At 42.0% G+C, this 26,538-nt stretch overlaps 1 protein-coding gene across 3 annotated transcripts in view; it reads left to right on the top strand.

The window, feature by feature from the left end:
* The window catches only part of LOC117757084 (anoctamin-4-like), a 68,769-nt gene that overhangs the window by 21,943 nt on the left and 20,288 nt on the right, over positions 1–26,538 (top strand). The window contains exons 2-11 of one of the 3 annotated variants that reach the window (XM_034577834.1): positions 2,166–2,470; positions 5,018–5,092; positions 11,975–12,199; positions 21,504–21,704; positions 22,798–22,946; positions 23,100–23,249; positions 24,935–25,035; positions 25,859–25,903; positions 25,987–26,118; positions 26,345–26,451. In XM_034577834.1, coding sequence (XP_034433725.1) covers positions 2,242–2,470; positions 5,018–5,092; positions 11,975–12,199; positions 21,504–21,704; positions 22,798–22,946; positions 23,100–23,249; positions 24,935–25,035; positions 25,859–25,903; positions 25,987–26,118; positions 26,345–26,451 — 1,414 coding nt within the window. In that variant the 5' untranslated portion in view covers positions 2,166–2,241. Of the gene's footprint in view, positions 1–1,660; positions 2,471–5,017; positions 5,093–11,974; positions 12,200–14,282; positions 14,785–21,503; positions 21,705–22,797; positions 22,947–23,099; positions 23,250–24,934; positions 25,036–25,858; positions 25,904–25,986; positions 26,119–26,344; positions 26,452–26,538 lie in introns of those variants that run through there. The other 2 variants (XM_034577833.1, XM_034577836.1) reach the window with 2 other exon arrangements.

Below are 26,538 nucleotides of genomic sequence, written 5' to 3'. Positions count from 1 at the left end.
TAAGAACATTGGAAATCTTCACATTCAAGAAGCTGAGTTCAGTGTTTTTAGTTTTTACATCTTTTGATTAAATAAAAGATCAAATTATAGTTTTTAATCATTTATAATAAAAAAAGTAAATTTGTATCAATTGAATAATCAATAAACCATCTAATTGTTGAGCTTCAGAGAACTGGTTGATTTCTTAGTAATCTGAGAAGCTGTCAAAAACACAAAGATGTTGAGTTGACAGTAATTTAAAACTAAACTGTGTGTGTGAGACAGCCGAGGGACAGGAGAGGATGGGGGACATCTCCGAATGAAAGACGATGTGGTGATTTAGAGGTTTAGTTTCAGCATAGATTTGAAAATGAGTACAGCTTTCCAGATTCACATATGTTTGATTGACTTCCCTGAACAACAGCTGTCCAATCATGTTAAAACAGTTGGTTTGGGAGTTGGTCAGTTTTCTTAAGCCTTTCCAAAGTTAAAGACACAAGAGAAAAAATAATTAAACAGTTTAGCTTTTCTAATACAGTATAATCTGTACATGTTAGCATGCCTGGCTAACAACCTTATACCTAGAGTAGTAATCCAGGGTTACATCCAGGCCAAGGAGCATTTCATACTTTATTATTTTTCAGGAAAAAAAAGTACTGTAGGCTAACATTATGAGCTGTCCTGCTCTATTGGATTTTCAACCGACTCATGGAGCTAACCTGTAACCTGCAGAATACTGTCAAGTGTCAACTCAGTGTGGCCAGGGATACATGAGTGTACACACTGCTGAACTGGTCAGAGTGCTGTGCTGCAGCCAGAGACGAGATGAAGACTGATCACCCATCATGTTGGTGATCAGAGCTTGTAAAAGAAGGGAGGTCAGCATTTGCCCTCTGCAGTACAGTGCCATCTTTCTTTTACTGGCTGTGTTTGTCTTCATCTGTCCACTACATAACAAGGGCATCCTGGAGGGGAGAATCTGCCTCGGAGAAAAACTCCTTGAAGACTCGTCCTTGTTTGAAATGTCTAAACACAAGTAAGTTGACAGATAGATTGGGCTTCGTCAGCTGAGTCTGGTCCACACTCTGCTTGAGAATGCAGAACCGTATAAAGTATTTCTGCAGTAGCTGAGTTATTACCCGACAGATCTGGGCTATTTCCCTTGTGACATAGGGCCTTTCCACAACTAGAGAGTTTTCTCCCTCCAAGTTTTCTGGACTGCGAAGGCTGGAAGCCACAGATTATGTACATATTGAGTCAGTAGTTTAGCTTTTCCTTGCTCTGATTTGGTTCAGATGTTGTACTTACATAATCAGAAATCAGTACAAAACTAATGTTAGCTAAGTAGAAACAAGAAACTCACATTTAGCCTCTTTAATCTTGAGTACATGGTGCCTCTTACCCTTTTTTGCAGTATCATCATGTATTATAATTGATGTCATAATATAAAACACAAACATTATGTTACATTAAACATTAAGAGTCTTTGCTCATGATCTAAGCTTTTATAAATCTTGACCTAAACCTGACCTCAGTGTCCAGGCAGTTCCAGTCATATTGCTGAGCTGAGACATGGACTTATCTGAATGTATCGTTCTTGTTATCGGAGAATTGTCAAAATAACTAACAATTAATATTTTACCCACTGAATTAAGTCAAAGGTATCCCATGTGTGTGAAAAACACTGGCCACAATGTACAGTCAGTGACATCGACTGTATATGAAGATGGAAGACACGTCTCCACTTCCTCCCACTATCAAAAACTGAAGCCAAAGTTTATAGTATAGTCCTTCATGTTATTTATGTGGTCTTCATGGCCCACTACTCAACGCTACTTCGTAGTGTTCTCATTAAATTGGTATCTCAGAAATAATCCCTTTGGGACTATAAACGATTATGTTTTTTACTTAACAGAGATTTAATTTAATGATTTCTTCTGGTAGCACGAATATTTCCCACGGGAACTAAACACTGAGATCGCAGGAAGCACGTGGAGCAGCCACTCCTGCAGTCGCGCGTAAAAGACTGCGACATCACCGGCTCCACTAGCCCAGAGAGGCGGACACGATGGAGCGGAGCAGCTGTGGGGAGCAGATGTGAGTCAGGTCTGAACACACAGCGCTGGGTGGGAGCATAGACTGTTCGGGATGTGAGAGATCGGTGGGTGGAGTTACTGAAGCTGCAGGCAGGTGCCAGGAGAAGTTGCTGTTGCCTCCGCACGCCGGGGTCGTGCGTAATGCGTGTGGCCGCCCGTGAGGAGGATGCTGGAGCATGAGGCGGGAGCTGACATGCGACTGGTCCGTCAGATCAGCGCAGGGATGAGGATCCAGGCCGGGGCCGAGCACATAGGCTGCAGCAGCAAGGTCGGGGAGACCCAGGAGAGCCAGGTGATCTGTGTGCAGTGTCAGGACGAGCTGGTGCGGGCTTGTCCCGGGAGTCCGCGGAGTCCTCGAAGCGCCATCGCCACGCGCCTCTCCTCCGGATCCGCAGGTAAAGGCATCACAGCATCGAACCAGCAAAATGCACATATTCCTCGTGTTTAATCGATTTATCCAATCAATTCCCCTCACGGTCAGTGTAAAGCGAGGGTGTGGTGCTCCACTGAACAACAAAGTCACATAAATAATTAGTGGAACATCACATTCCCTCCAAGACTTTTATAGCACATTTACACAAACATTTGAGTCTGAGCTTTTGATAAGGAGTGCAGGGAACATTAGATACCCAAGCATTAAGGTGATACATTTATGTCAGTAATTGTTAATTTTCTTATAGGAGTGTGAGCCACTTGAACAGTCACAATGGTCCTATTAGTATTGTAATAACTGTTGTTGTTAGAATCTGTACATTGTAAAATGTGATAAGTCTTCATTAATCCAGAAGTTAATTAACGTGCCAACTTGCTCCAAGACAACCGTCTCATAATATATTATAGAGTAGAATAAAACAATAGATTATTAAGTTTAACACTCTTAATTGCATGATCTCAGTCTGTGTTTAGGACACACACACACACACACACACACACACACACACACACACACACACACAAGTCTTAATTAGAGTACAGAACTGTATGTCTTATCTGATGCTCACAATAACAGTAGTTAATCCATCAGCCTGGGAAGTTACACTCCTTTAAGACTGTTTCACTACTGGATGATAGTTTAAAAAAAAGCTGCTATAGTTCACAAAGTAGATATTGACGTCAATATGATACTCGTACAACAGCCTAACAAAATGTGTAGCTCAATGTAAAGCACCATCTGATGATGAATTATGAATGTCACTGGAAGCAGCTCTGTGGCAGATACGATTTGTTACGTCCCCGTGCTGACTTCCCACAGCTTTGGTAATAAATGATACATCCCGCAGCTTTATCTCCAAACATGTAAGCGAATACAAGCGCCTGAGCTGAAAAGACTCCCAGTCAGTGATGAATGTCTGTGCTGCTGCCGTTGCTCTTCCCTGCTGCAGCTGTAGGTGTTAGATTGGAGAATAAGGAAATGAGAGTTTTCTATATACGAGTTTCTCAAATGGCTAAACAAGCAGAAACGTTTGTATTCACTTCTCAGTGAGATGAAGTAATGTGAGGTGGTACCTGGCTGCAGTGCCACACAGTCTTTTCCTCTGCTGACAGAGGAAAAATGATTTAACCTCCAAATCCCCAGATAACTATGAGTTCTAAATTAGGCCTTTAACTTCCAGTGTCAAGGTTATTTTATTAATTGACCATGGAACATACAAACCAATGTTCCTCATCAAGTAATTCTTGTACTTCAATACTTTTTAACTCTAGTTATAGCTTGATCCTGTCAAATAAAGTGATGTGCGACATTAAATTACCAGTGTATCGAATTTAAAGGGATTCTTTTGACAGAAATTAAATGGAATATAATATTCAGAATTATGTTTTCATAGTGCATAATCACCTGAAACTAAGAATCGTTGTGTTTTTATTAGAATGAGACCCTCTAGAAAAGGCCTTTCACATATTTAGGGGGGATACCAGAGGCTCTCCTTCATTTTTGGAGGGGAAGGGGTAATCCAGTTGTCTGCAATCTGCTACCTCACCAATAGATGCTACTAAATCCTACACCCCGACCTTTTAATTTGAATTGCAGATGCTATAAACTTAGACCTTACCTCAGAAGTAGATATCTTAAAGCTGCACAGTTTTCAGTCAAAGCAGCAAAACAGCGCTGACAAAGGTGGTACCTGCTAAACGCCAAATGACAAAGTTAGCAACTAGCTGGTGAACATAGTTGTCTATTTAGCAGCTACAAAGTCAGATTCATCCCTTGAGGAATAGTGCAGGTGGAGGCCAAAACAGAGCTAAAATGCTTTGTGTCTGCTTTATAAGTAGGCGACTGCAGGTGTACAGGTATACCAGTGCTATTTTATAGTGTCTGCAGCAGTAAAGTTAACCATCATAGGTAGGTAAACAGTCATCAGAGCTGCAGTCTAAGAGGAGGCCACACTATTAACTTGCCGAGAAACTCATATAGGTTTAAGTGCATAATCTCATCTTTATCAGGGTTAATGATGGTTTTCTTCCTGCAAATCTTCCAGGCTTATAGGCTAATTCCAATCCCACTTCAAGTGTCATGAATTTCATTCATAGTGTCCTACCACAGTGGATGACTCTGTTCCCTCTCCATATAAATTGGTAGACTAAGGAACTAAAGCTGCCAGAGTCATGGATTTTACTCCCCTAGCTCTGCCAAGGTCAAGGGTTTTCTCCCTGTGTAGTTCAATGTGTGGAGCAGGCCACTGACATTGCAGGATTAGGAGTTTCACTCTTGTAATGCTGCAGGGTCGTACTTTTACTCAAGCTCTCAGGAACAGAGCAAGGCTCAGTGGTTCAGTGAACACACTCAGAACTATAGAATACATGCCACTGTGGGATAAAGTTGTTTCCATATTCATCTACTATAAAAGCAATGGTTGTGCAATGTTTTACTGGTCACCCATGTTAAAAAAAACAATGCTTTGGATGGAAGACTAAACTACGTGTGATCTCTGTTCCTCTCACAGACCGTGAGCCCAGCAGCAGCAGCTACAATGTCTCTTCTGGAACCTTCTACAGCTGTGTCAGTCAGATCACCATTGGTAAGTGTACTTTGTTGCATAACTAATACGCTTCTCTGTTAAAGAAGAAAAATGCTTTGCATGTTTTAATATTTTCTAATATGTGGACAATATCATTTTGTAGCTAATACTTTGAAAATCCCATCCAGCATGATTTGGCGTTGCCATCCCTACACACAAGACAATCTCAGTTTACATTTTCCCGATGATGGAATGTGCCAACAAATCCAATCAGAGCAGGAGCATCTCTCTCTAAATGTAAGAACCTCTTGAAGACTCATGAGAGCAGCCAACACCTCTAACACCTCTATGTCCAACAACCACTTATATGATCTTCTGCACTTTGTTTTATTGATCATAACTAGTGGTCTCTCACTGCACTGAAGAGTGTTTACAATCACTTGTGAGTCAATTTGCATAAAAGCATCCACCGAAATAAGATTTCAGTAAAGTGCCAAGAAACATAGGATGCAACTGCAGGGAAGAGCAAGACAGTAAACTAACAATTTGTAGTACTTTATATTTATTCTTTGCAAATGTTTTATCGGTGGAAAATCCTTTGAGCGATTTGTTAAACCTCGAGGATGCAAACAAGGCATCAAGAACTACAGGATATTACCCCTGCATGCCAACAAAAATATCCACAGGGCAGCTCTTAAGAGGACCTCCTCCAATTTTACACTCCACAGTCTGTGTTGGGGGGGAGCACCAGAGTGTTCTCTGCCTGAGCGACAGAAGTAAAGCCCTTTGCGGCTGCAGAAGAAACTGCTCAAAGTCTGACAAATCGTCTCGAGCAGCTTTAGACAGTCGTTTGGGACAGAAGACTTCAGGTTATAAAATAAAACAAAATCTAGATATGCAGATCTGAAAAGAACTGAGCTTATTACCAGATGTCTGTGGTCTGTCCTCATTTCTGCTTGAGGCTCCAGGTTACAACACGAGCTAATGTAGCAGCTAATGTAGCACACCTGAATTGCTGACCAAACTGTTGGCAGTCAAGTTGTGGTAATGTGGCTGCCAGGGTTTGATAAGGATGCCACTCAGTAGAGCACATATTCTACACACTCATAGAAACCAGTTCCCTAAAAGTGCTCGATTTATCAAGATGCATGAATAATTCCCTGGGGAAAAGGTGAGAATGTTTAATAACACCCTATCGTGCAATGTTATCCTTCCACTAAGTTGTGTGTGTGTGTGTGTGTGTGTGTGTGTGTGTGTGTGTGTGTGTGTGTGTGTGTGTGTGTGTGTGTGTGTGTGTGTGTAACATTGTAGAGATCTTCCTGCTGAGTAGTTTGCTGCTGTATGAATGATAAGCTTTCCAACAGCAGGCCAGGAGGGGGACTACAAGCTAAGATTTGCTAAGCAGTAAGGAAATTAAAGATTTCCCCTGACATCAAACTTTATTTGTATATCAGGGGTTTCGGACAGCAAATAATGCATTGTTGACGCAGCTGTCTGAAATAACTTTCCTGTCTGTCACAAAACTGCAGCCTCCTGCCATTTGCAGTATTCAGATGTCGCCCTGTGAAATGTTTTCGATGAATATCCCAGCAGAGTCGGGTTAGTGAGGGAGGCTGGAGGCTGTGACAGTGAAGAGTTTGGGTTCAGCTCAGGCCACTATGCTGCTGCTGCATGCTGCTGCTGCATGCAGGTGTTCCTCTCCTCTCGCTGTGCTTAATAAATAAATAAATAAATAAAACTAATGAAGTGCTGAGGGAGAGTTTTGGACCGTTGAGATTCACCCTCTTGGTTTTACAAAGAGAAACAATCTATAGTGTTGCCCTGCACCTTGAGATCAAGCAGACTTAGTGGGCCTCGTGTGCTTTAAAAGCCCCGGCCTTTGTTTTAGAGGAAAATACTAGTCAGCATCACTGTAGGTTCTTAAAAGTCCTAAGCGATTATAATCGTCCATTAATTCCACCGTCTCTCAATGTAGTCGGAATTTACTGCAGCTGTGCAGCTGATGGACGGAGCTAATCTCCAGCCCGTGGCAGGGATTAATGTGAAGGATGACATGAAAACTATCAGATGCACCCAAATGTGTGCAGCACTGACAGATCACTGCTGCACATTCATACATCTGAGCTCAATCTATAGGCTTGTTTTACTCTGAATTCTCTTATTTTATAATAAGTCAAGATACATTGTCAGGAGACATGCTTAATTGTTCTGTTTCTGTATTTTTGGAAATGATTAAATTCATGTTTCAGTAAAACTTATTAGGGTTGTGCTGATATTGTGCTTCTTGATTTATCAGATTTATTGTCTGAATTACAAAAGAATATCAAGGGAGCTTTGGACTTTATATAAAACAGACATTTATCGTCAACTTTTATAGACGTCTTAGTTTCCCTCAAAGAAAAAAAAATCACCTACTAGCTCTCTCTGTCTTAATGTGTCACACTGCACTGCAGCACCTACACCGCTGAAATCACTCCTGCACATTTCTCTTGTAAATGATGGTAACTTTGCTGCTACAGTAAATACAGTCCTGTGAAGAATGTCATTTTGCAAGAGGGAATAAATAATTGAGATGACTAAATGAGACCCAGGAACCAAAGAGACCTAACGCTGCCAGCAGAAGCGATATCTCACTCCCGACACATCTCATACAGATGCTTATCCAGTTTATTAAAAAGTGACACCAAGGGGTTCTGACCAAGAGTCTTTATGTGACGACTTCATTTTCTCAGCCAACAACCTACTGTTTTTCTTCACATCTGCTGATATGGACCAGTTCATCCTTGCAGAGGACTGATTTGTCAGCAGTTATTAATATCACGTGTTTTTTAAATCCAAATCAAGCCCACATTCAGAATGCTGGCGAGCACAATGCATGATTGTTTTTCTATAAAGCTTTCACTTCGTCCATTTACAGAAACCAGACACTATGATTACTTGAAGCTCTGGTTGGTAATTTGTTTCTGAAACATCTTATTTGTTGAAATCCTCTTCTCGCCCTGATAGACATTTATAAATAAAGCTGTCTGAAAAAAAAGAAAGAAAAAAAAGGTGGTCCCCTGAAGGACTGTAATTAACACGACCGTTCTGAATAAATGAAACGAATGGTCGTCATGCCTCTCTGTCACTAATCGATCTGCCTGCCTGCCCATGAAGGAGTCTTTACAAGCCAGAGAGAAATACACCACTGCAGCAAAGACGAAGTTAGCGAGCGCATCGGCTTCTGGCATGTTCATGTGCTTTGGGGGGCGTGGCCTTGACGAGAGGACGATGGGAGAGGGTGGGATGTATCCGTTGCATATTTTCAAAATGTAGCCTCCTCTTGCTATAACTATTCCAGGATCACCAATTCTTGCTTTAAGCTTTAGGAGATCAGCACCCTCCTTCTGTTCTGTGCCATAGTGCGACTGCAGGCATGACAATGTCAGCTCATAAAAGGCTGCATAAAAAAAGTGGGATACACATTCATTATTGCCTCTGGAGACACAAAGGTCATAAAACATGATAACTGTATTAGTTTGAGGTATTTATTCTCTCATGACCTTGAAGAGTAACACCATCTTTTGAAGCACATCTAATCGCTAAGTGTAGTATTTCACTGCAGGGACGCTACAGCAGCACAGAATGCCTGGATCACATTCACTGTTTCAAACACACAGACTTATAAACCGAGAGGAAACATTTAACACTCAGTTTATTTTCCCATAATGCCATCCTTCCCTCCACATGAAGGTCTTCCACCGGTCTCCCTGTGTGATTACTCTTGAAACTCCCCTCAGACTCGTCACACGTGTGGCCCAGATACCTGCACCTGCGTTTGTTTTCTTACCTCCGAAGGCGCGGGGAAGTGAAGGTGCGACATATCTGGGCCTCGCTCTCCTCAGAGAGCCACGTGGGCACATTTTTCTGATGACTGCAACACAGATATCGCTTAGAACACACTACGTCCTGAACGGCTGCACACCGTGAGTTTTGGAGGTCGTCCGGATGGATGCCAGGTGTTGATTACCACCTCCACCCCCCCCCCCCAACCTGCCATTTCAGGTCACTTTCATTGGAGGTTGGGGATTGTTGGCTCAATGTAAGGTCTTGAACTTCTATGTAAAGTGCCTTGAGATAATGTATATTATGATTTGGGCTATACAAATAAAATTGAATTGAATTGAAATGGATTGAATGTAGCTAAGTTATTTAATGGCTTTTTTAAAATTGTTTCATACTCTACCTACCTGGACAGAGTTTCAGTACAAACCACTGACTTCAGAGTTACAAAATGACTCTTAACCAAATGGGCCTTGTTTCATTTGATCTTTTCTGGAAGTCTAAAATCCTCCAGCCTTGTAAGCGTCCATCAAGAAGGAATGTTTGTTATAATTTTATTTTATGGGCTGCCGGCCAATCAGTTTAATGAGAACCTTTTATCCTCAATCAGCTTGATAGAGTCCTACATTAACACAACGTTTCTTGCCAAAGATGAAACAGTTGGTTGAAGTGAGTCATTTGGGAAATTGCAATGCGACACGTTTCTGAGCACCAGTCATCGTTTAGCAACATTTGAATAAAATTTCCTTCGCTATACCGCTGGAGACGGAGCACGCCTAAAGGATACTTCAAATCTGTCAAATCTTCATTAATGTTTATGCACAGATATTTTTGTAAATTGGAGAGGTCTCTATTTTGTAAAGGAGTAAAAACTGAGAATTTTGTATGGAATTTACTCCTTGACTGTTTTTGTTTGCAAACTTTCACGAGAGAGAGAGAGAGAGAGAGAGAGAGAGAGAGAGAGAGAGAGAGAGAGAGAGAGAGAGAAGATTTATCTTGTTAAAAAGTGTTGTACTAGACAAATTCCCCTCCGGGACAATAAAGATCTCACTGCTCCAGTTTTTGCAAGTGCTGACTTGAGCACTAACATTATTCCAGGGGACGCCCAGCCTAACGCGCCTGCACCCCCGCGGTGTGAAAACCCCTTTATTCTTTTTAGGGAATTGAAGGCAGTAAAACAGCAGAGATGAGATGTGAAGCTCAGATGAAGATCGTCCCTCGTCTTCCTCAGCTGAATGTGTGGTGTGAGGCTCAGAGACAGCCAGACGTTCCTCTACTCTGCTATTGATTGGGCCGTGTTTGTTCCTTGCTGATGTGCCTCCGAAATCTGCTGGGCTTTGTGTTTCACGGGAAACCAGGAGGTGTGTGTGTGTGTGTGTGTGTGTGGGTGGGTGGATGGGGTGTTTTCCTTAGTCCCACCTGCCCCCTGGTGTGTTACATAACAGCAGTGTGCAGGAAATCAATCTCATCATTTATACGTACTGTATATTATGCAACTCAGCATTGTCCTAATTCACAGAACTTTCATTTTAACTTCCACACATACTTAATTCAAAGTATGGTCTGATCTATACTTTGCCTCTGCTGGTTATGGATAAAGAAAATGTACATATTACTGCATAGAAGTCCCAGTAGAGTCAAAGTCTATGAGTTCTGGAGTCTGACTCATACCCGATCAAAGTCTAAAGAGTAACACAAATCATAGAAATAGAGGAGGGTGACGTGACAAAGCAAATTTAATCCCGAGACATTATGTCTACGTAGGCACTCACATAGACAAGGCAGTCACTGAATCCCAGACTGAAAATCATTCTTTAATTCAGTACAGTACTATATGACGTAATTAAATAGACAAATGTTAATTAATTCAGTATAATTGTAGATGATTTATGTCACCTACGATTTAAAGGATTCCAAACTATTTCACTCGCACAGCATTTTTTAGAAGGTTTAATGCTTATGTGACAGAAACCTACAGAGAACCATGAGAAAACCTGCAATCAACAAAGTCAACTGCCTTTAAGAAGAACCGACAAAAAAATGAACAAAGTCTAATGGAGCGTTCGGGCAAATAAAACCAGGGAAGCAAACTAATCCAGAGGAGAACAGGCAGAAGTCCAACACTCTCATAGTCTCATAATGTAGAAACACAGGTAACTCAGGCAGAACACGGGAACGAAGACCAGAAACTTGCAGTAACGAAACAAATATAAACGTAATATTCTGGCAGCTGAAATGGGGAAACACAAGGCTTCTTAAGACAGCCATCGGATGTATCTGACCGGTCTCAACACAAAACCCCTCCTGAAAATTGAATACTATTAACAAAGTAAAATTTAAAAATGTCTCGTCTCTCCGTATCAATGACGGTTTGAATAAAGAAGGATATTAAATATCTGTCGAGATTCTCTTTCACTTACTATATCAATCATTTCAGATTTACTGTTTTATTCCTTCATACTGAAACAAAAACATGGGATTAAAAGCTGTAATTTAGTTTAAAATATATGCTTTTCTCTCGACAGCTTGTATATTTCTTCCTGCTAAATATGAGAGGAGATGAGTTTGTTTGTGTTTCATGAGTTACATCACATTTGTTGTGTTGTTAAGCAAATCCTGTTCTGTGTGTACGATCAATAAAATATTGGGCAATGACCTCACCTTACCTTCAGTTGGATTTCTTTATGCTGTTGACAGCCTTTACCACTAGAGGGCAACATTGGTAAATACTTTACAGTCATACTTTTGACTGTTTCTTGTCTCCCAGCATCATAAAAGAGACAGAGTTGTGTTTGTAAATACAAGAAAAATCCCATATTTAACCCTATCAAGTACAATAGAGAAGACCATAGTTGTTGGTGTTATGTTTCCCTTTAGAGCTAAAATAATTAATCTAATTGATTATTTTTTTAACAATTTTGACAATTGATTAATGGTATTTGTTCTTGTTTTTTGCAAAAATACCAACATATGTATAGCTCAGTTTCACAAATGAAAATATTTGATGCTTTAGTGTGTCATACATGTTAATGTTATTACTCTTTTGACACTTGAAAAATGTGTGTTCGTTTTCTAACATACCTCACACATTTCTTTGCTCTGATGGCGTTGCGTTTGCAGGGTTTGAGCTCGGCGGCCAAGTGGCTATCGGGTTCTCCCACTGGAAGAGTCCTTTCCCACCGAGTGGTCCCAATCTTCCCAGTCCGGACTGCGTTCACTCCGAGGCCACCGCCATCCCGCCCATCGGCGAGCATCCCGAGCCAGTGTCCTGCCCGGCGTCGCTGTCCATCACCCCCCTGCCCACCTTCAGTGCGAGCCAGGAGACGCTCTGCGACAGCAGCACAAGTACGTGAAGTTTAGTGAAATACATTTTTTAAACGAGAGGCATCAGGAGCAGCAGACTAATGTTTCCATTTGTAAAACCCAGATCAGCTTGGAGTGATTGAAATGCATATTTTCCAATAAGTTCAGTCAAGTTCCTAGGTTTTTTTCCTTCAACTCCTGCCCAACTTGCAATGGCCTGGTACATTACCCCCAAAGGACACACGGGACAACTCTTTTCAACACAGCTCAATGTTTATTTTGACTTATCTGTTCATTGTTTGCTGGTTGGTTCATCAGGTTGAAAACCTTCAAAACACAAAAAGAACAAGAAGTTATACAAATATTTTCCAACAACTTCAATCCAATAAATAAAGTAAATATGTTTTTACAGTGTACGTAAATGAACGAATGTAAACAGTATTCAAACACATATATAAATTTAACAAATACCTAAGTACACCTAAACAAAAAGCCAAACTTGTATGCATGCAGCCTGTATGCTGTGCCTGTGTGCTGTGCCTGTGTGCTGTGTGCTGCTGGTTCTTATTTCACAATTCGTCAAACAAGACATCCTAACATTCATGACGATAGCAGCGCTTCCAATATTAAATCATCAAAATAAAAGTCTTGTCACAGTACCAGTGGCTTCTTTGGTTGTACCATGATCTGAATCCTCTCTCCTGCTTCTCTCTCTCTGCTGAGACGTTTGCTGAGGGTCCTCATCCACAGGTGTTCCAACTCAAGTCCTAATGAGCAGCCTGCACTGGCCTGCTGGTGGTGCATTATGGGACTTGAAGTTTTTCTTAGGCAAAGTTCGTCATTTTGCCTCGACAATAAGCCTTAGGCAGAGTTAATATTCTCAAAAAACAGTTACTCTGAAACAAATCAATAGAGTCATTCTCATGTCTGCACTTGTCCAGATGACCAGACCCCCCCCCCCCCCCCTCCATCAGCATAGTGGTGAGTAGATAATGAGTGACTTAGAATTCTCTTCGGTGAGCTATCCCTTTCAGTGGGGAACACTTGTTGTAGATTGTGTGTCTTTACTGAGCTGCAGTAGAGTTAAGTTAAAGACTTGAACACTGGGAGATGAATTTGTTTCACGCGAAACTGCTGAAGCTTCATATCAGCCATAACTAAGAAATGTTTTTTTTTACACCTATGGCTTTTGTGTCCCATCACTTCCATTGAATCTGGTTTATAAAGGCTTCTCCTCAGACCCAGCAGCGACATGAGGAATGACTACACTGACCATATACACACATATTTTAACTGACATATAGGCATGTCAGTAATAAATTATAATAAATAGTTATACAATTTAAATCAAATCAAATTTTATTTGCATAGCCCATATTCATCAATCACAATTTGCCTTGTAGGGCTTCACAAGTTGCGACATCCTCTGTCCTTCCCTCCCTCGACTAAAGCATGACAAACATAGAAACCTCAGGGAGAGAGAGAGCCACGTGTGAGCGATCTCTCTCCCAGGACAGACACAAGTTCAATAGATGTCACGTGTAACAGAGCACATCAACCACATAACAATATTTCATATTAATAAATCTGCAGTAAAATGTTTGCTGCCATAAAATGTACTTATAAGTAAATCTGTGTGCGTTATGGTGTGTGTGTGTGTGTGTGTGTGTGTGTGTGTGTGTGTGTGTGTGTGTGTGTGTCTACATGTGTGTTGCCCTTGAGCCTCCATCAGAGGTACACACTGATACTGTGATCAGTGCCAACTGTCATTGTTTTGGGCGACGACAACACTGACACAGCCAGCCCTTTTTTCTCATTGGCCGCTGTCAGAGCAGCTTGACCTCGGATTGGCTGCCAGTGAAAAACTGATTAGGAATGCCACGGAGCAGCATGCGCCTCCCCTCTCCCTCTCTCTCTGTCTCTCTCTCACCCTCTCTCTCTGTCTCTCTCTCACCCTCTCTCTCTCTCTCTCTCTCTCTCTCTCTCTCTCCCCCCCCCTCTCTCTCTCTCTCTCTCCCCCCCTGTCTCTCTCTCTCTCTCTCTCTCTCTCTCTCTCTCTCCCCCCCCCCCCCCCCCCACCCTCTCTCTCTCTCTCTCCCCCTGTCTCTCTCTCTTCCCCTCTCTCTCTCTGTCACTGTAAACATCATGCTCATGCTTGTGTGTTTTTTTCCCTCAGAGAAGATTTGACAGCTTGTATTTTTTTTTTGGGAGCTTTTCTGCTGCCTGGTGTCAGCATCCTCACTATGTCACGTCCGTTTGTGTGAGTGTGTGTCTGTGTGTGTGTGTGCAGGGATGATGGATCGGCCGAAGCACTGATGAGGAGTGAGGAGTAAAAAGTGGGGATGCTGGTTTCCCTCGTGGGACGTTGCGCTTGTTTGTTTCCCTTAGAGAGGTCATTTGCGCGTTGGGGCTGGGGGGGGGAAGAGGGGTGACCGCTGTGTGTGTGTGTGTGTGCGTGTGTGTGTGTATGTGTGTGTGTGTGTGTGCGTGAGTGTGCGAATGGGGAAGAGTCTTCTGGCTGTTTTGGCGTCTGCTGCGGCTCGGCTGGGAAGCCCTCCCCCCCTCACCTTTTATTCTCCCCCTCTGAGGTGTGAAGCTGCCTCCCTTCCTCTCTCCACCTTCACACGGTGAGTGTCGTCAAGTTGTCTTGAAGCAAACGCAGCTTGTTCTCCGGAGTGGATGTGTTTTTGCTGCAGTGCTCTCTCTCTCTCTCTCTCTCTCCCTTTCGCTCTCTCTCTCATTTGTTGCTGTGTCCTACTCACTCTCCTCTTTGCGCCGCTTCATCTCTTTTTTTCGCAGTTCCCTGTGACCATACAGGCATTTGACCTTGACACAAACCAACACTGTCTCATTTGCTCTGCAGGGTGTCCCCCATTCTCCTGATTGTAAGCGTGTCTCACACTCTTTACCCTCCGTGATGTAGGACTTGTAAGACGCAGCAATGGGTCATGCCACTGTGAGGAGTGTGTGTGTGTGTGTGTGTGTGTGTGTGAGCATGTGTGTGTGTGTGAGCATGTGTGTGTGCGCTGCAACTGTGTCACCAGCAGCAGGTCAGCAGGCACCAAATCTCCACTGCTTGCCATCAGGAAAAATATAACCCCCCCCAACCCAATCCACCCCCCCCCCAGGGCATGATGGGTGCATCCAGATGGAACGAACAATCCCTCCTCACAAGTGACTGACACCCAATCCCCTTGGCAACACATCACACACCCCCACACCTTCCCATTCTTCTTCATGTCCCCCCCTCCAATCTTTTATTGTCAATCAGAGTGAGCATCTCCAGGCTGGGTTGAGTTACGAAAGAAACCATATTGTTAGCCTGGAATATTTGTTTTGTTTTTGTCTGTCATACCAACTCAGCACACAAAAAAAGTAAATGTCCTCATTTATCGAATGAAAATATGTTGACATAAGTAGAAACCCACAATCAAGTAGCTTTTTACAAAACCTAATTCTATGTGTATTTAAATCGTACTCATATGTCCTGGTGCTGATGCTGGGGCACTGCAGGGTAATTGAATGAGTAATTAAGAGTCAAATAATTGTATTTTAATGAGGCATGTAGCATCACACTTTTCTTGAAGCAGAAAGGAAAAACATCCTGACATTAAGTCATTGATATTGATCCTTAGCTCCAGCAACGCAGGAGCCTACATTTCCCTCAATGCTAGACGTCCCATTCTTCATTTTTGTCAACAATCTGAGGTACGAGTCACTTTAGCTGCTTTCAGACATGCACTGAACTCAGGACATTGGGTTGAGACGCAGCAAAGGGCCTCAAGTCAGAATCGAACCCGGGGGGGGGGGGGGGGGGCAGCTCTACCAGGTGAGCTATACACGCCCCATTTTCCAGAACTTTTGCCTCCAGCTCCCCAGTAAAATGTCTGGACTGGAAAATTCATAGCAAGCGAGTGGGCGTGCTAATGACGTTTCTAACTCACGCGGGCGTATGGATCCTCATTTCCACAGGATGTAAAAGAGGAAACACTCATGTAGCAGACGCAGACGAAGATTTCATCTTGGAAAGACAGCGAGACAAAAACATGTGATTGGAAATTATACATCATATCCGCCTACTGCATGCCCCACCCAGACGCCATCCTTCAACTGAATGTTCCAGATATTGTCCTGTTGTTGTGAATGCTTCTGACCCAGACTATTTTCTGTTGTGTTCTTCATCTGTAAGGTCTCTGGAAATTTACCACAAAATTGGGTCTGAAAAGGGATTTTGTGATCTTCACTATTACTGTCAAAACTTTGTGTTCAGACAAAAAGACAAAGCAAATTTTATTTGTCTGTCGTTTGCACAAATCTGTCTGTAGGATTGTTTGTGCCGTCCATGCTATTTGCACCATTTTACTCTCTTCTCTTCTCGTCTTTATTTGTACGCTGTATAGCAGAGTGGATGCAACAAGTTTCCCTGTGTATGTCTTTTCTGTTCAGCTCAGACTCTGAGTGGAGTCGTAACTCAGCGTTTTTTATTGTCTCCTTCTTTCATCCCTGTATGAATGAGTACATATGTCTCGCTCAAGTTGGATCAACTGAACCCGCAAGGCCACATCTTTGCACCGCCCAGGCCAGTTTGCATTTAATTACATCGTTCTTTCTCATAATTTGACAAACAATAAAGGGTGAGAGAGAGATTTATGACATGGTCCTTGACTAGAACAGGACCATGGACATTGCGGCATCGACACATTCATACTCTAGAAAGCAGCCTTTAGAGCCACAGAAGACATGATACAACTGTTTTGATCCAATTAAAATCCAGTGTGGATCCATTCATCAAATCCAGATCCTTTCAAATCCAGCAACTGATTTAGATGTATCACTATCATATTACATAAGACTATCTTACTTGAACCGTTCTTAGACATGAACTGAAGTTTGTCTTTCGCACATTAACGAAGCGGCAGGAGATTCTCTGCCCAGAAGCGTTCACAACAACACAGAAATCCTCGGAGGATTCGGGCGAGGAGTGGTTCAGCAGGCGGAGGAGAGATGTAACATATTCATTCTGCTGCAGAAATTGCGTGTTTTTGTTTACAGCACATAGACACTGGCATCGGCTCTTATAACCACAAAGTCGTTTGACGTCTTCGTCTGTGTCTTCTAAGCTTACGGCGCTTCTATTTCATCCTGAGATATTTGTTTTCTTTTAGTTTGTTTAATCGTTTCATCTGTTGCATGTTAGAAAGGTCATCAACCCCCCCACTTGCTTGTGGTGAGTATTGCAAAGGATCTCGTCCGGACTCTCTGCGGACTTTATATGGACATTTGCATTCATACATACACCTCCTCTGGAGAAGGTGCAGAGGATATCCAGAGTAACGTGCATGTCTGAAAGCAGCTGTAGTAAGTAGTGACCTAACCACTGTTCACAACCAGCAGCAACCTGGCAATGAGACGAACGGCACAAGATATGAAATGTTAATTAAATATGTATCTGACATGTTGAAAACAGGCGCGTAGCCTACTCACTTCCACACACAGGAATATTCATGAGCATCTTGCTCCAAATACTGAAGGTCCTGATTCAAAACTAGTGGGTTGTTGAGTTTAAATTATTGATGGGATATGTACTGTACACGGAACGAGAATCTGAAACTGAGAGACTGGGATGACCTGGGTCATTTTACACTCACCACAACACCAATAGAACAACTGAACGTGATTATTAACTTTGTTTATTCTTTAAATGAATGCTGATGTTGTTGCCTGTCTGATGTCTGTAAATAAGTGTGTTAAAATTACTCAGTAACTGGTATTTATATTTATTTACCTTCTGCTAGAGAAAAACCCTTAAAAACTCTACTGAAGCATCTTTGATATCTGCTTTTGTATATTGTCCGTTTTTTGTTTCAGTCCAGAGCAGCATGCATGCATTACACTTGTTCCCACTGTGGGACATTATAGGATGTACTGTCTGTGTACATGGAGGACATCAGGAGCATGAATCTCAACATCCCATAAACCTACTTATCATGATGAATACAGGGAAATAATCTATTGCATAATAATACTCCCTGTATTGATGCAGAGTTAGTGAATGTTTGATTATGTGCTGGCACATGGTCCGTCTGACATTATGAAGTGCTCAAAGGTCAGCATGTCTGGACTGGGAGAGTCAGCGTTGCTTTTATTTATGTAGCTATTATTAGCTGTTAGTTAGCTGCCAGCTTGATGGACTGCTAATGTACAGCTTGTAAGTTGAGTGTATGTTTCCTGGATTTGTAGTTTCCACTTATCACTACGGGGGACAGGGGATGGCAAAAAAGAAACAATCCCCTCACAAATTGCTCATGAAACACTATATTTTGTATTTACTGTGAAGAGAACAGTCCACTGCTCCTCTGCCTGTTTGCTGCCAAAGATTCAGCACCGTGGGACCTCGGTTGTGGCTTGGGTTACAGACGCACCATAGGCCCATTAAAGTTTGATGGATACATTGTTTGACTGGCCGCTGTCTCAGCATAGCAGCATTATATAGGCTAATATGTGGTGTGTTAGGCTTCTGAGAGCCAATATTTATAGTAAGCAATTCTCTCTCCCTCTAATGAGACCAGCGTTGGAGGGCTGTGGGTGCTGAGGAAACGGGGTCGGCGAGCGTCTTGAATAGGGGCAGGGGAAGTTAACAAGCCGATGCTGCTGATCCCCCACAGTCATTTTGTGTGTTGCGTACAGTACATTAAACCACAAGGGTTCGTTCAAGTTGTGAAACCTGTTCTCAATCGTTTTGTAGCAGTTCTCAAACCAAGACCGCAACCACGATACAAAATGTCCACAATTTCGTATCCTGAAAAGGGAAAGCCGTCGCTCCAACCCGCTAACCACAGCAGCACCTGCCGCCTGTTGAGCACCCAGTACATTTAGTATGTTTTCATTTCACGATTATACGATATAATATGCAACAGTTCTTGATTAAAATTTCTAAAAACAAATACACCTATGTTATATATTTGGTTGACTTGTGTACTAACATTATCCAAAGTTTTTCGGACAATGCTCAAACCCAGAGAAATCCCCAATTTTATTTAATTTAACGTTTCATTTTGCTGTTATTTTTCTTCCACTGTTTGTATCGGTCACTCATTATGGATTACGATTATTCATTGCCGTAACATGGATTCAACTGTGTGAACATGATTTGCGTCTGATTTGCGTAGATTGGTAATACTGGTGAAAACAACAACTCCCATGATCCCACACGGCTTCACAAGATCTTCAAACTAGGTCTTTTGTTATCGTTTTGGTTGAGAGACCCCTAGTGGCCGAAGTAACTTGGTGCACGTTTAACATTTTAATACTTGTAAAGAAGGACATTTAGGGCAAGCTGTAAGTGCAATGTCACTACTTTGGTCCAATCATGATTGAGTGATCACGCCTACAGTAAAAGTAAGGCTAGTTTAATTTGCTAATAAAGGACAAGTGCTGGAGCATTGTGGGAACACAAAGTTTTCTCCTGCCGGCCTCTCTGATTGTAGCAGCTCTTCTTTGGATAGCTAGACGTCGTCGAGTGAAATGTTCACTGTTGCTGTTAGTAAACCAAGAGGGGGCTGAGCACTGATTCTTTTTCACAAGTAAGAAAATTCATCACATTTCTATTAGCTACATCCATCGGCTCCAGAGTTCTAAAGCATCAGTGGCTGATTAAGAGCAAAAATGCTTCCCCATTTCTATCTCTGTCCCCGCTACGACTGCTCAGCAGAAAAATGTAGCTGAGTCACCTTTGCTGTCTCCAACGAAAATTCAGCATACAGACCTCAGAGACAGCCACCCCCCTCCACTGAAGTCTTCCTGCTCTCCAGAGACTGAAAGTAATAGATACAACTATTTAGACGCAATTGATTTAAAGTGTTTTGCTAATCTTTGAATCATTTCTTCCCCCCCAAAAGGACGACATCTGGTTGACAAATAGACCCAATTAGTTTGTGTGTTCCCAGGGAATGTGCAAGTCTTTTTCAAGGTGTTTAAGGGAGGGTTATGCAAGAGAGCTCTTCTCTCTATCCCCTATATTCCTGCTTCTATGTTTTTTTCTTTCCATCTTTGAGGATATTGCTTTTACACTATGGCAACAGCAAAAAGAAAAAGTTTATACTAGTGTAAGTGGTTATATAACCAGGTTCTCGAAACTTGTAATGGTTTTTATTGCTAAATTGGACTTTGACCGTGGCTAGAAAAGAATCAGACTGTTCATCAGTTCATCTGTTGCATAAAGCTTTAGTTCAGTCTTGACCTCAACAGAATTCATTCAGCAAGGTTAACTCTGGTGTACTTGAGACTTTTATAAACTAAAAATCATGGCTGCCCAAGCTCTAGCTACACTATGCTTAGCCTTAGTTAGATGTAGTTTTTACAGAAAACTGTTATCTGACGTTACAGCTCTTAAATATATAAGGAATTTTAGCATTGTATCTGCTTTTTGGCCCTCAACTTTCTGGCTAGGTCTCATTGTTGCACATCACCTGCACAGAACTAAACCGCACACACCGGTGAACATAGTGGAACATTTAGCAGCTAATAGCAAGATATTCCCCTCAGGAGTTGGTTGAGAGCAAAACGGAGCTAAAAGAAGAATGAATATTGAACTTGCATAACTCACGAGCATAACTGCAAATTAATGTAATGTTCCTCCTTGTCTGCAAGATGTTTGTGTTCTACATAGCAACACTTCAATGTGATATTATGACAGTGTTTCGTACATCTTGTCGTGCTGCATCCAGGTGGTTAAAAAAATCAATGTAATTAGACTTAAGGAATAATAAAACCATCATAAGTCTGATGACCAGTGTTGTTGTACAGTATTTTTGTGAACATAATCCGCTGACACTTGGTCTCTCTCTACGTTTGTGGGTAAATTGTACTTTTGTGGGCCCTTAACTTAGAACCCATAGTCATGGGGCGCGTACAGGTCCTACATGAAGGCTGGGGCAACCCAGTAATTATTCATGCCAATAACCTTATAAAAGCTGACAGTGAGTTTGTGTTGAGGGGTCTAACCATACAATTTTTTACTGCTCAGTCATAGTGCACCCGTAACTGTTTGTGACCATAAAATATCCTTGCTGATAGATTAGCTGATCAATACCAATCACTCAGTCAATACTTGGCCAGTTGCTAATGCATCCGGCTTTCAGAACTCACTGTTGGCTCTTCTGTACTGTCACCCACATCATGTCCTTTTAAGTAATTCTAAGCAATTCACTTGTTCTTGTTGTGTCTATACTTTGAGAGCAACTAATAAAAAACAAAAGGGAGAACGAGAGGTGCCAGTGGGTCATTTGACTCAAGCGGATATTCAGATACTAAGTTAAATCTTATTCTCTGTGTCCGAAAACTGCAGGTGTGAGTTTATCTCTACATGGGTCTGAGCCCCAGCAGCAGAGCCTCCACCGACGCAGAGTCCCGCTGCAGCCCTCGGCCTCTGGCTACCTCGCAGCAGACAGACCTCTCGTCTTCCCCTCCTGTGGGAACTCAGACATCATGGAGGAATCCTCGGCTGAAACTCCGGACTCCAGCACGCAAGACAATGTGCCTCCCCTTGGTGAGAGCCGCCACTTAGAGAAGTTAGAGAAGTCAGTGTGGTGGTGCTGAGTTATTCTTGATGTGGTGTCAGTTGTGATTATCATCATGTCCTAGAAACTTTCTCCTGCTACCATAACTACCACTTCCTAACCCTAAATCTTAACCTAACCTTTACTCTGGCCTTAACCTAAACTTAAACCTAACCTAAATGTAATGACTTACTTTAGGTTTTTATTTGCTTTTTGTCCCCAATAATAAGGAAAACATGTCCACATAATGTGACCGAGTAAATAGATTTAGGTCCCCACAACATGAGCAATACCTAGATCACACGCTCTTTCTTCAGTTGACTCAAAGGAAAATGTTGTATTCCATAGTCACCTTTAAATAATCCTGTTCCAGAGTAAAAGACTAAGTAGTCCAAACAGATGGTTGCAATATATAATAGTAAATGTAAAATGATACTAAGTTCAAATCACCAATCTAATTTACTGTGTAAGAGTTGTTTAAGAGTAAGTACTACCAGTAAACCTGCGCTTGTTCCATTGGTTCCTTGCCTGAGAATCTGAATTCAGCGAGAGCAATTTACAACCATATTCTGTGATGTGCTCGGCTTATAAAAATTACATTCCCACTCAAGATCCATCAGTAAGTAAACATCACAAGCTTTGTGCTGTTCGGAGTGTCCAGCGTGGATGTCTCCACTGTGCCTTGTGTTTTGTGACGTGTTCCCTGTTCATCACCTGAGAAACTAGTTTCCTTCCAATGCACAAACTCAACAGTTAAGAGACCAAACTGTGTCACAATAAAATGATTTAGAGACTAAATGACCACTTCTGGCTTTAAAGCGCCTCCTTAGAATTTTGACAAATATTTAGCTCTTAATGGCGATCCCACAGAGAAATATCAATCGGCATTTTGCGTCTTTCAGCTAATTGTTTTGGTTTTATGGGCAGCAACTTCTGATTCTCTCTCACCACTCAACCACAAATGGAAACTCATGGTTGCCCCTTGGTTTTGTAAAGTGGCTCATTCAATAGCCTGGTAACCATGTAGCAAGTGTTCAGTGTTATCATATAGTGTTAAACCATTTTATACATTCCTCCCCGCAGCTGTGAGGGATGTTAAGGTGCTGCTCCAGAGGGAAGGGTCACAGGGCACCAGCAGCCCATCCAGAGACGACGACTCCACACTGCTGAACCCGGCCACACACAGCAGCATCCTTGACGACAACACAAAGTCTGATTCGAGCCCCACAGAGGTTAGTCAGGAAACTCAATCTCTGGGCTCCCCAATGCCCGCCTTACAAAGCTAGCCAGCTAAATACCCACCCATCCATCTGTCCATCATAACATCTCTCTTCCCCCAGTATCACTCTCTCCTGGTTGTCTCTCTTTTGTCTGTCTATCCTTAGGGGAGGAGTAAGTCCAGCGGCCTTTGCTTCAGTGATGGAAAAAGTCGCATTGACTACATCCTGGTGTACAGGAAGTCCAGCTCGCTGTCAGAGAAGAGGGAGGTATTTGAGCGGAATATCCGTGCTGAGGGCTTACAGATGGAAAAAGAGGTAAAGAACAGTTACACTAGTGACTTTAAGCTGACGAGGGGTCAGCTAAATTACCATGTCAGTCCCAGCGAATAATTAATTGGTCTTGATGAAACAAATTTGATATCTACGGACCTCTGTAAATGTTTTTCCTGCTCTGAGTGCCATTCCAATTTAACATTGTGTTTGTGTCCACCTGATAAATGTATTCACTCCCCTTTTAGCTCTGTTTTGGTTTCCACCAACTCCTGAGGGAAATATGTGACAGTGTTGCAGCCAAATCCCCCACTATGTTCACCAGCTAGCTGCTAACTTTGTCTATCTGGTGTTTGATGCTGGTCAGGCAGAGTACACTGGGTTTACTTAGCTGAACATGACAAGAAGAAAACATTGATGAGAGGTGGTGAGACCAAAACAGTAAAGCTGCGGACTTTAAAAACCAAAGTAATGTGCTAAATGATGCTCAAACTTCCCCACAACCTCACAGAACTTCATAGTTAGGTCTAAATTCTCAGTGGGCTCATTACTATACAATTTACTCCACTGTTCAAATAAATGAATAAATAAAGAAGAGCTGGAGCAGCTTTAAAATCTGATATTTTATCCGGTTGAAAAAACTAAACGGTTCAATTTATCGCTTCATGTAATGTAGGAGACCAAGAAAATATTCATATTTGATATGGTGCAACCATTAAATGTGATGTTTAGTACAATAATGAATTAAATGAATAAAAAGAGTTATTAATAATCTATTAATATATACTTTTTACTGCTCAGGCCAGAATCAGAGTTCAGTTGGGTAGGAGATACAACCAGGGGGTTCCAAATACAAAATGGCCTCTTAAACTGTTCAGAATTTGTTTTCTCAGAAATTAAAAAAGTTTTCATATAAAAGTTGAAACCACAAACAAATGCACAGTGGTTGAGAGAGCTCAACGCACTGCAAATTAAGAAAACACATGCACTGCAAAAAAGTCACAACACATGCAAATACAGAAACGCGCTGCAAATTGCAAAAATGACAACGGAAATGTTTCAAGGGGACCCAAAACAGTGATGAACTGGGCTGTAGTTCAATGCCTTGCTCAGTCCTATATTTCATGTCATCTAATTGGTCAAGTTGTCATATACAGCTGAGGGATGGTGTGGCGTTCGTCGGTGAGTCACCACTGATAACGGCAAAACAAATTTGCTGATGGGAAATTCTCCCCTACTGCTTCTTATTAAGTAAAAGTGCCACTTGAGTGACAGAGTGGAAAATGTGGATGTTGTGTGTATGTGTGTGTTGACTGCAGCTCTATCTGCCAATGCACTAACATCAAGGTCATTGGGATCTAGGATATGCAGAGGAAGATAATGGTGCTCGTCTCCTTCAGCAGGCCACTTGTGTGTGCTTCTTGTGTTGAGTCATTTTATTATTTTTAGGTCTCTTTTTCTTTCAGCTCCTGATTCATGAACCTTTACTCTGACTCCTACTCAGTCAGTCAGTAACAGACAGGTGAAGAAAACAGCAGATCTCTGGAAACATATTTCTGTTGAACAAGTGTTGTATGCCCCTGCCTACACAGTTAATGTAAAACTACGTCTTAGCTGCACAGCCAGTGAAAAAAAGCATTGAAGCAAAAGCTGAACTTGAGTTGCGTTGTTCTCCCTGTTTAAGTCCTCTTTGTTTCTGACGTTAAACTTTGTGTGTTTGGCTTCCTCAGGCTTCCCTGACCAATAGCGACGTAATCTTTCTGAAGGTCCACGCACCATGGGATGTCCTCTGTCGCTACGCAGAGCTCATGAACATACGCATGCCTTTTAGGTGAGACACTCCTAAAACTGTCTTCTGGTTGAAAAATAAACTTCAATGTACCCTGTGGAATTTACAGGTTAACAAAGAAAAGTCATGTTGGCATCATGTTGCCGTCAAATTCTTAATATTCCAAAACAGCATTTAGAACAATTGAAATCCTGCATCGTTTACATCCATGTTTGCTTGCCTACTGTTATCCTCTGCACTGCCTTTGTTTGTGCTTTGCTGCAGAGCTCAGCACTGTGGTTCCAAAAGTAAAAATCCCATTTATTTTCTGAACAAAGATGCTGATTGTATGCCAGAGTATTGTAGCCATCCAAGGTAGACTCCCCACAAGCTATTTGATTGAGATTGTGAAACTTGATATGAAGAAAAACACGTTTTATTCATGATACCATACTACCCAGATTCCTAATGTGTAATAGTGAGTCAAGTTTCTGATTGGCAGAGATCACTGTTGCCATGGAAATGTTTACTACAACCAGAACAGAGCAACCACGAGTTCCCTTTCTAACATGTTGCAGTTATACACTGTCACGCTCTATACTCACATTTTACTCACACGTGCAAAACAGGAACCCACTCGTAAAAAACATTGCTCCAATAGTCACAAAAGGTTGTACGTTTAATGTTAGTATTAACAGTAGTATTATCATTATAAGCAGCAGTAGTAGTTGTTGTAGGAGTAGTGGAACTTCTACTTGGAGCCACAGCAACATCAGGAATATTAATGGTCATAGCAGTCGTAGTTGCACCATTCATTATCATTGTCCTCATTACTGAATTGTCATCCTGTGGTTAAGTTAATTATCCTCAACCTTCCATTTTCCAGGAGGAAAATCTTTTACCTGCACCGACGGCAGAAGTTCATGAGCAGGTGAGTGTTCCGTCATAGAGGCGACATTAAGGCTAGCTGATAAAGTCAGGCTCTGGCAGCTTTAACACAAACCTTACATGCAGGATGGAGAAGCGCATGAACAAATTCCGTGGCTGGCTTCCCCAAAAGCCCATGAAGTTTGACAACAACACTCTGCCTGACCTGGAGGAGAACGAGAGCTTTACCGCCCCCTTCAGTCGATCGAGGATACATCAGTGAGTTTCACAGAAGTGCCCTTTCGAAGCTGCGTCCCATAGAAGATGATTTTAACTTAATCATACATTGCTGCCTGGTACATTTTACTTTTCCTCTTTTGTACTTTTGCCATTGGAATTCTGTCTGTTTCCTCTATGATTTTAATTGGCACACACACACCCACACACACCCACACAGAGCATTCTCAGCTAACAGATTTGTAATAACCGCTTTGTTTCACTGCAGTTTCATCATCCACAACAAAGACACTTTTTTCAACAACGCCACCAGAAGTCGCATCGTCCACCACATCCTCCAGCGAGTCAAATATGAGGAGGGAAAAAATAAGATGGGTGAGTTTTTCTATGGACAGAGATAATTGAGGAAAAAAAGGATGCTTGGGGGGGAACTATCAGTGTGTGCATACAATGGAGAGCAGG

The sequence above is a fragment of the Hippoglossus hippoglossus genome, chromosome 23 (genome assembly GCF_009819705.1).
Source record: "Hippoglossus hippoglossus isolate fHipHip1 chromosome 23, fHipHip1.pri, whole genome shotgun sequence".
Classification (NCBI taxonomy): domain Eukaryota; kingdom Metazoa; phylum Chordata; class Actinopteri; order Pleuronectiformes; family Pleuronectidae; genus Hippoglossus; species Hippoglossus hippoglossus.
The sequence above is the reverse complement of the archived record's forward strand: the minus strand, read 5'-3'. Positions and strand labels throughout refer to the sequence as shown.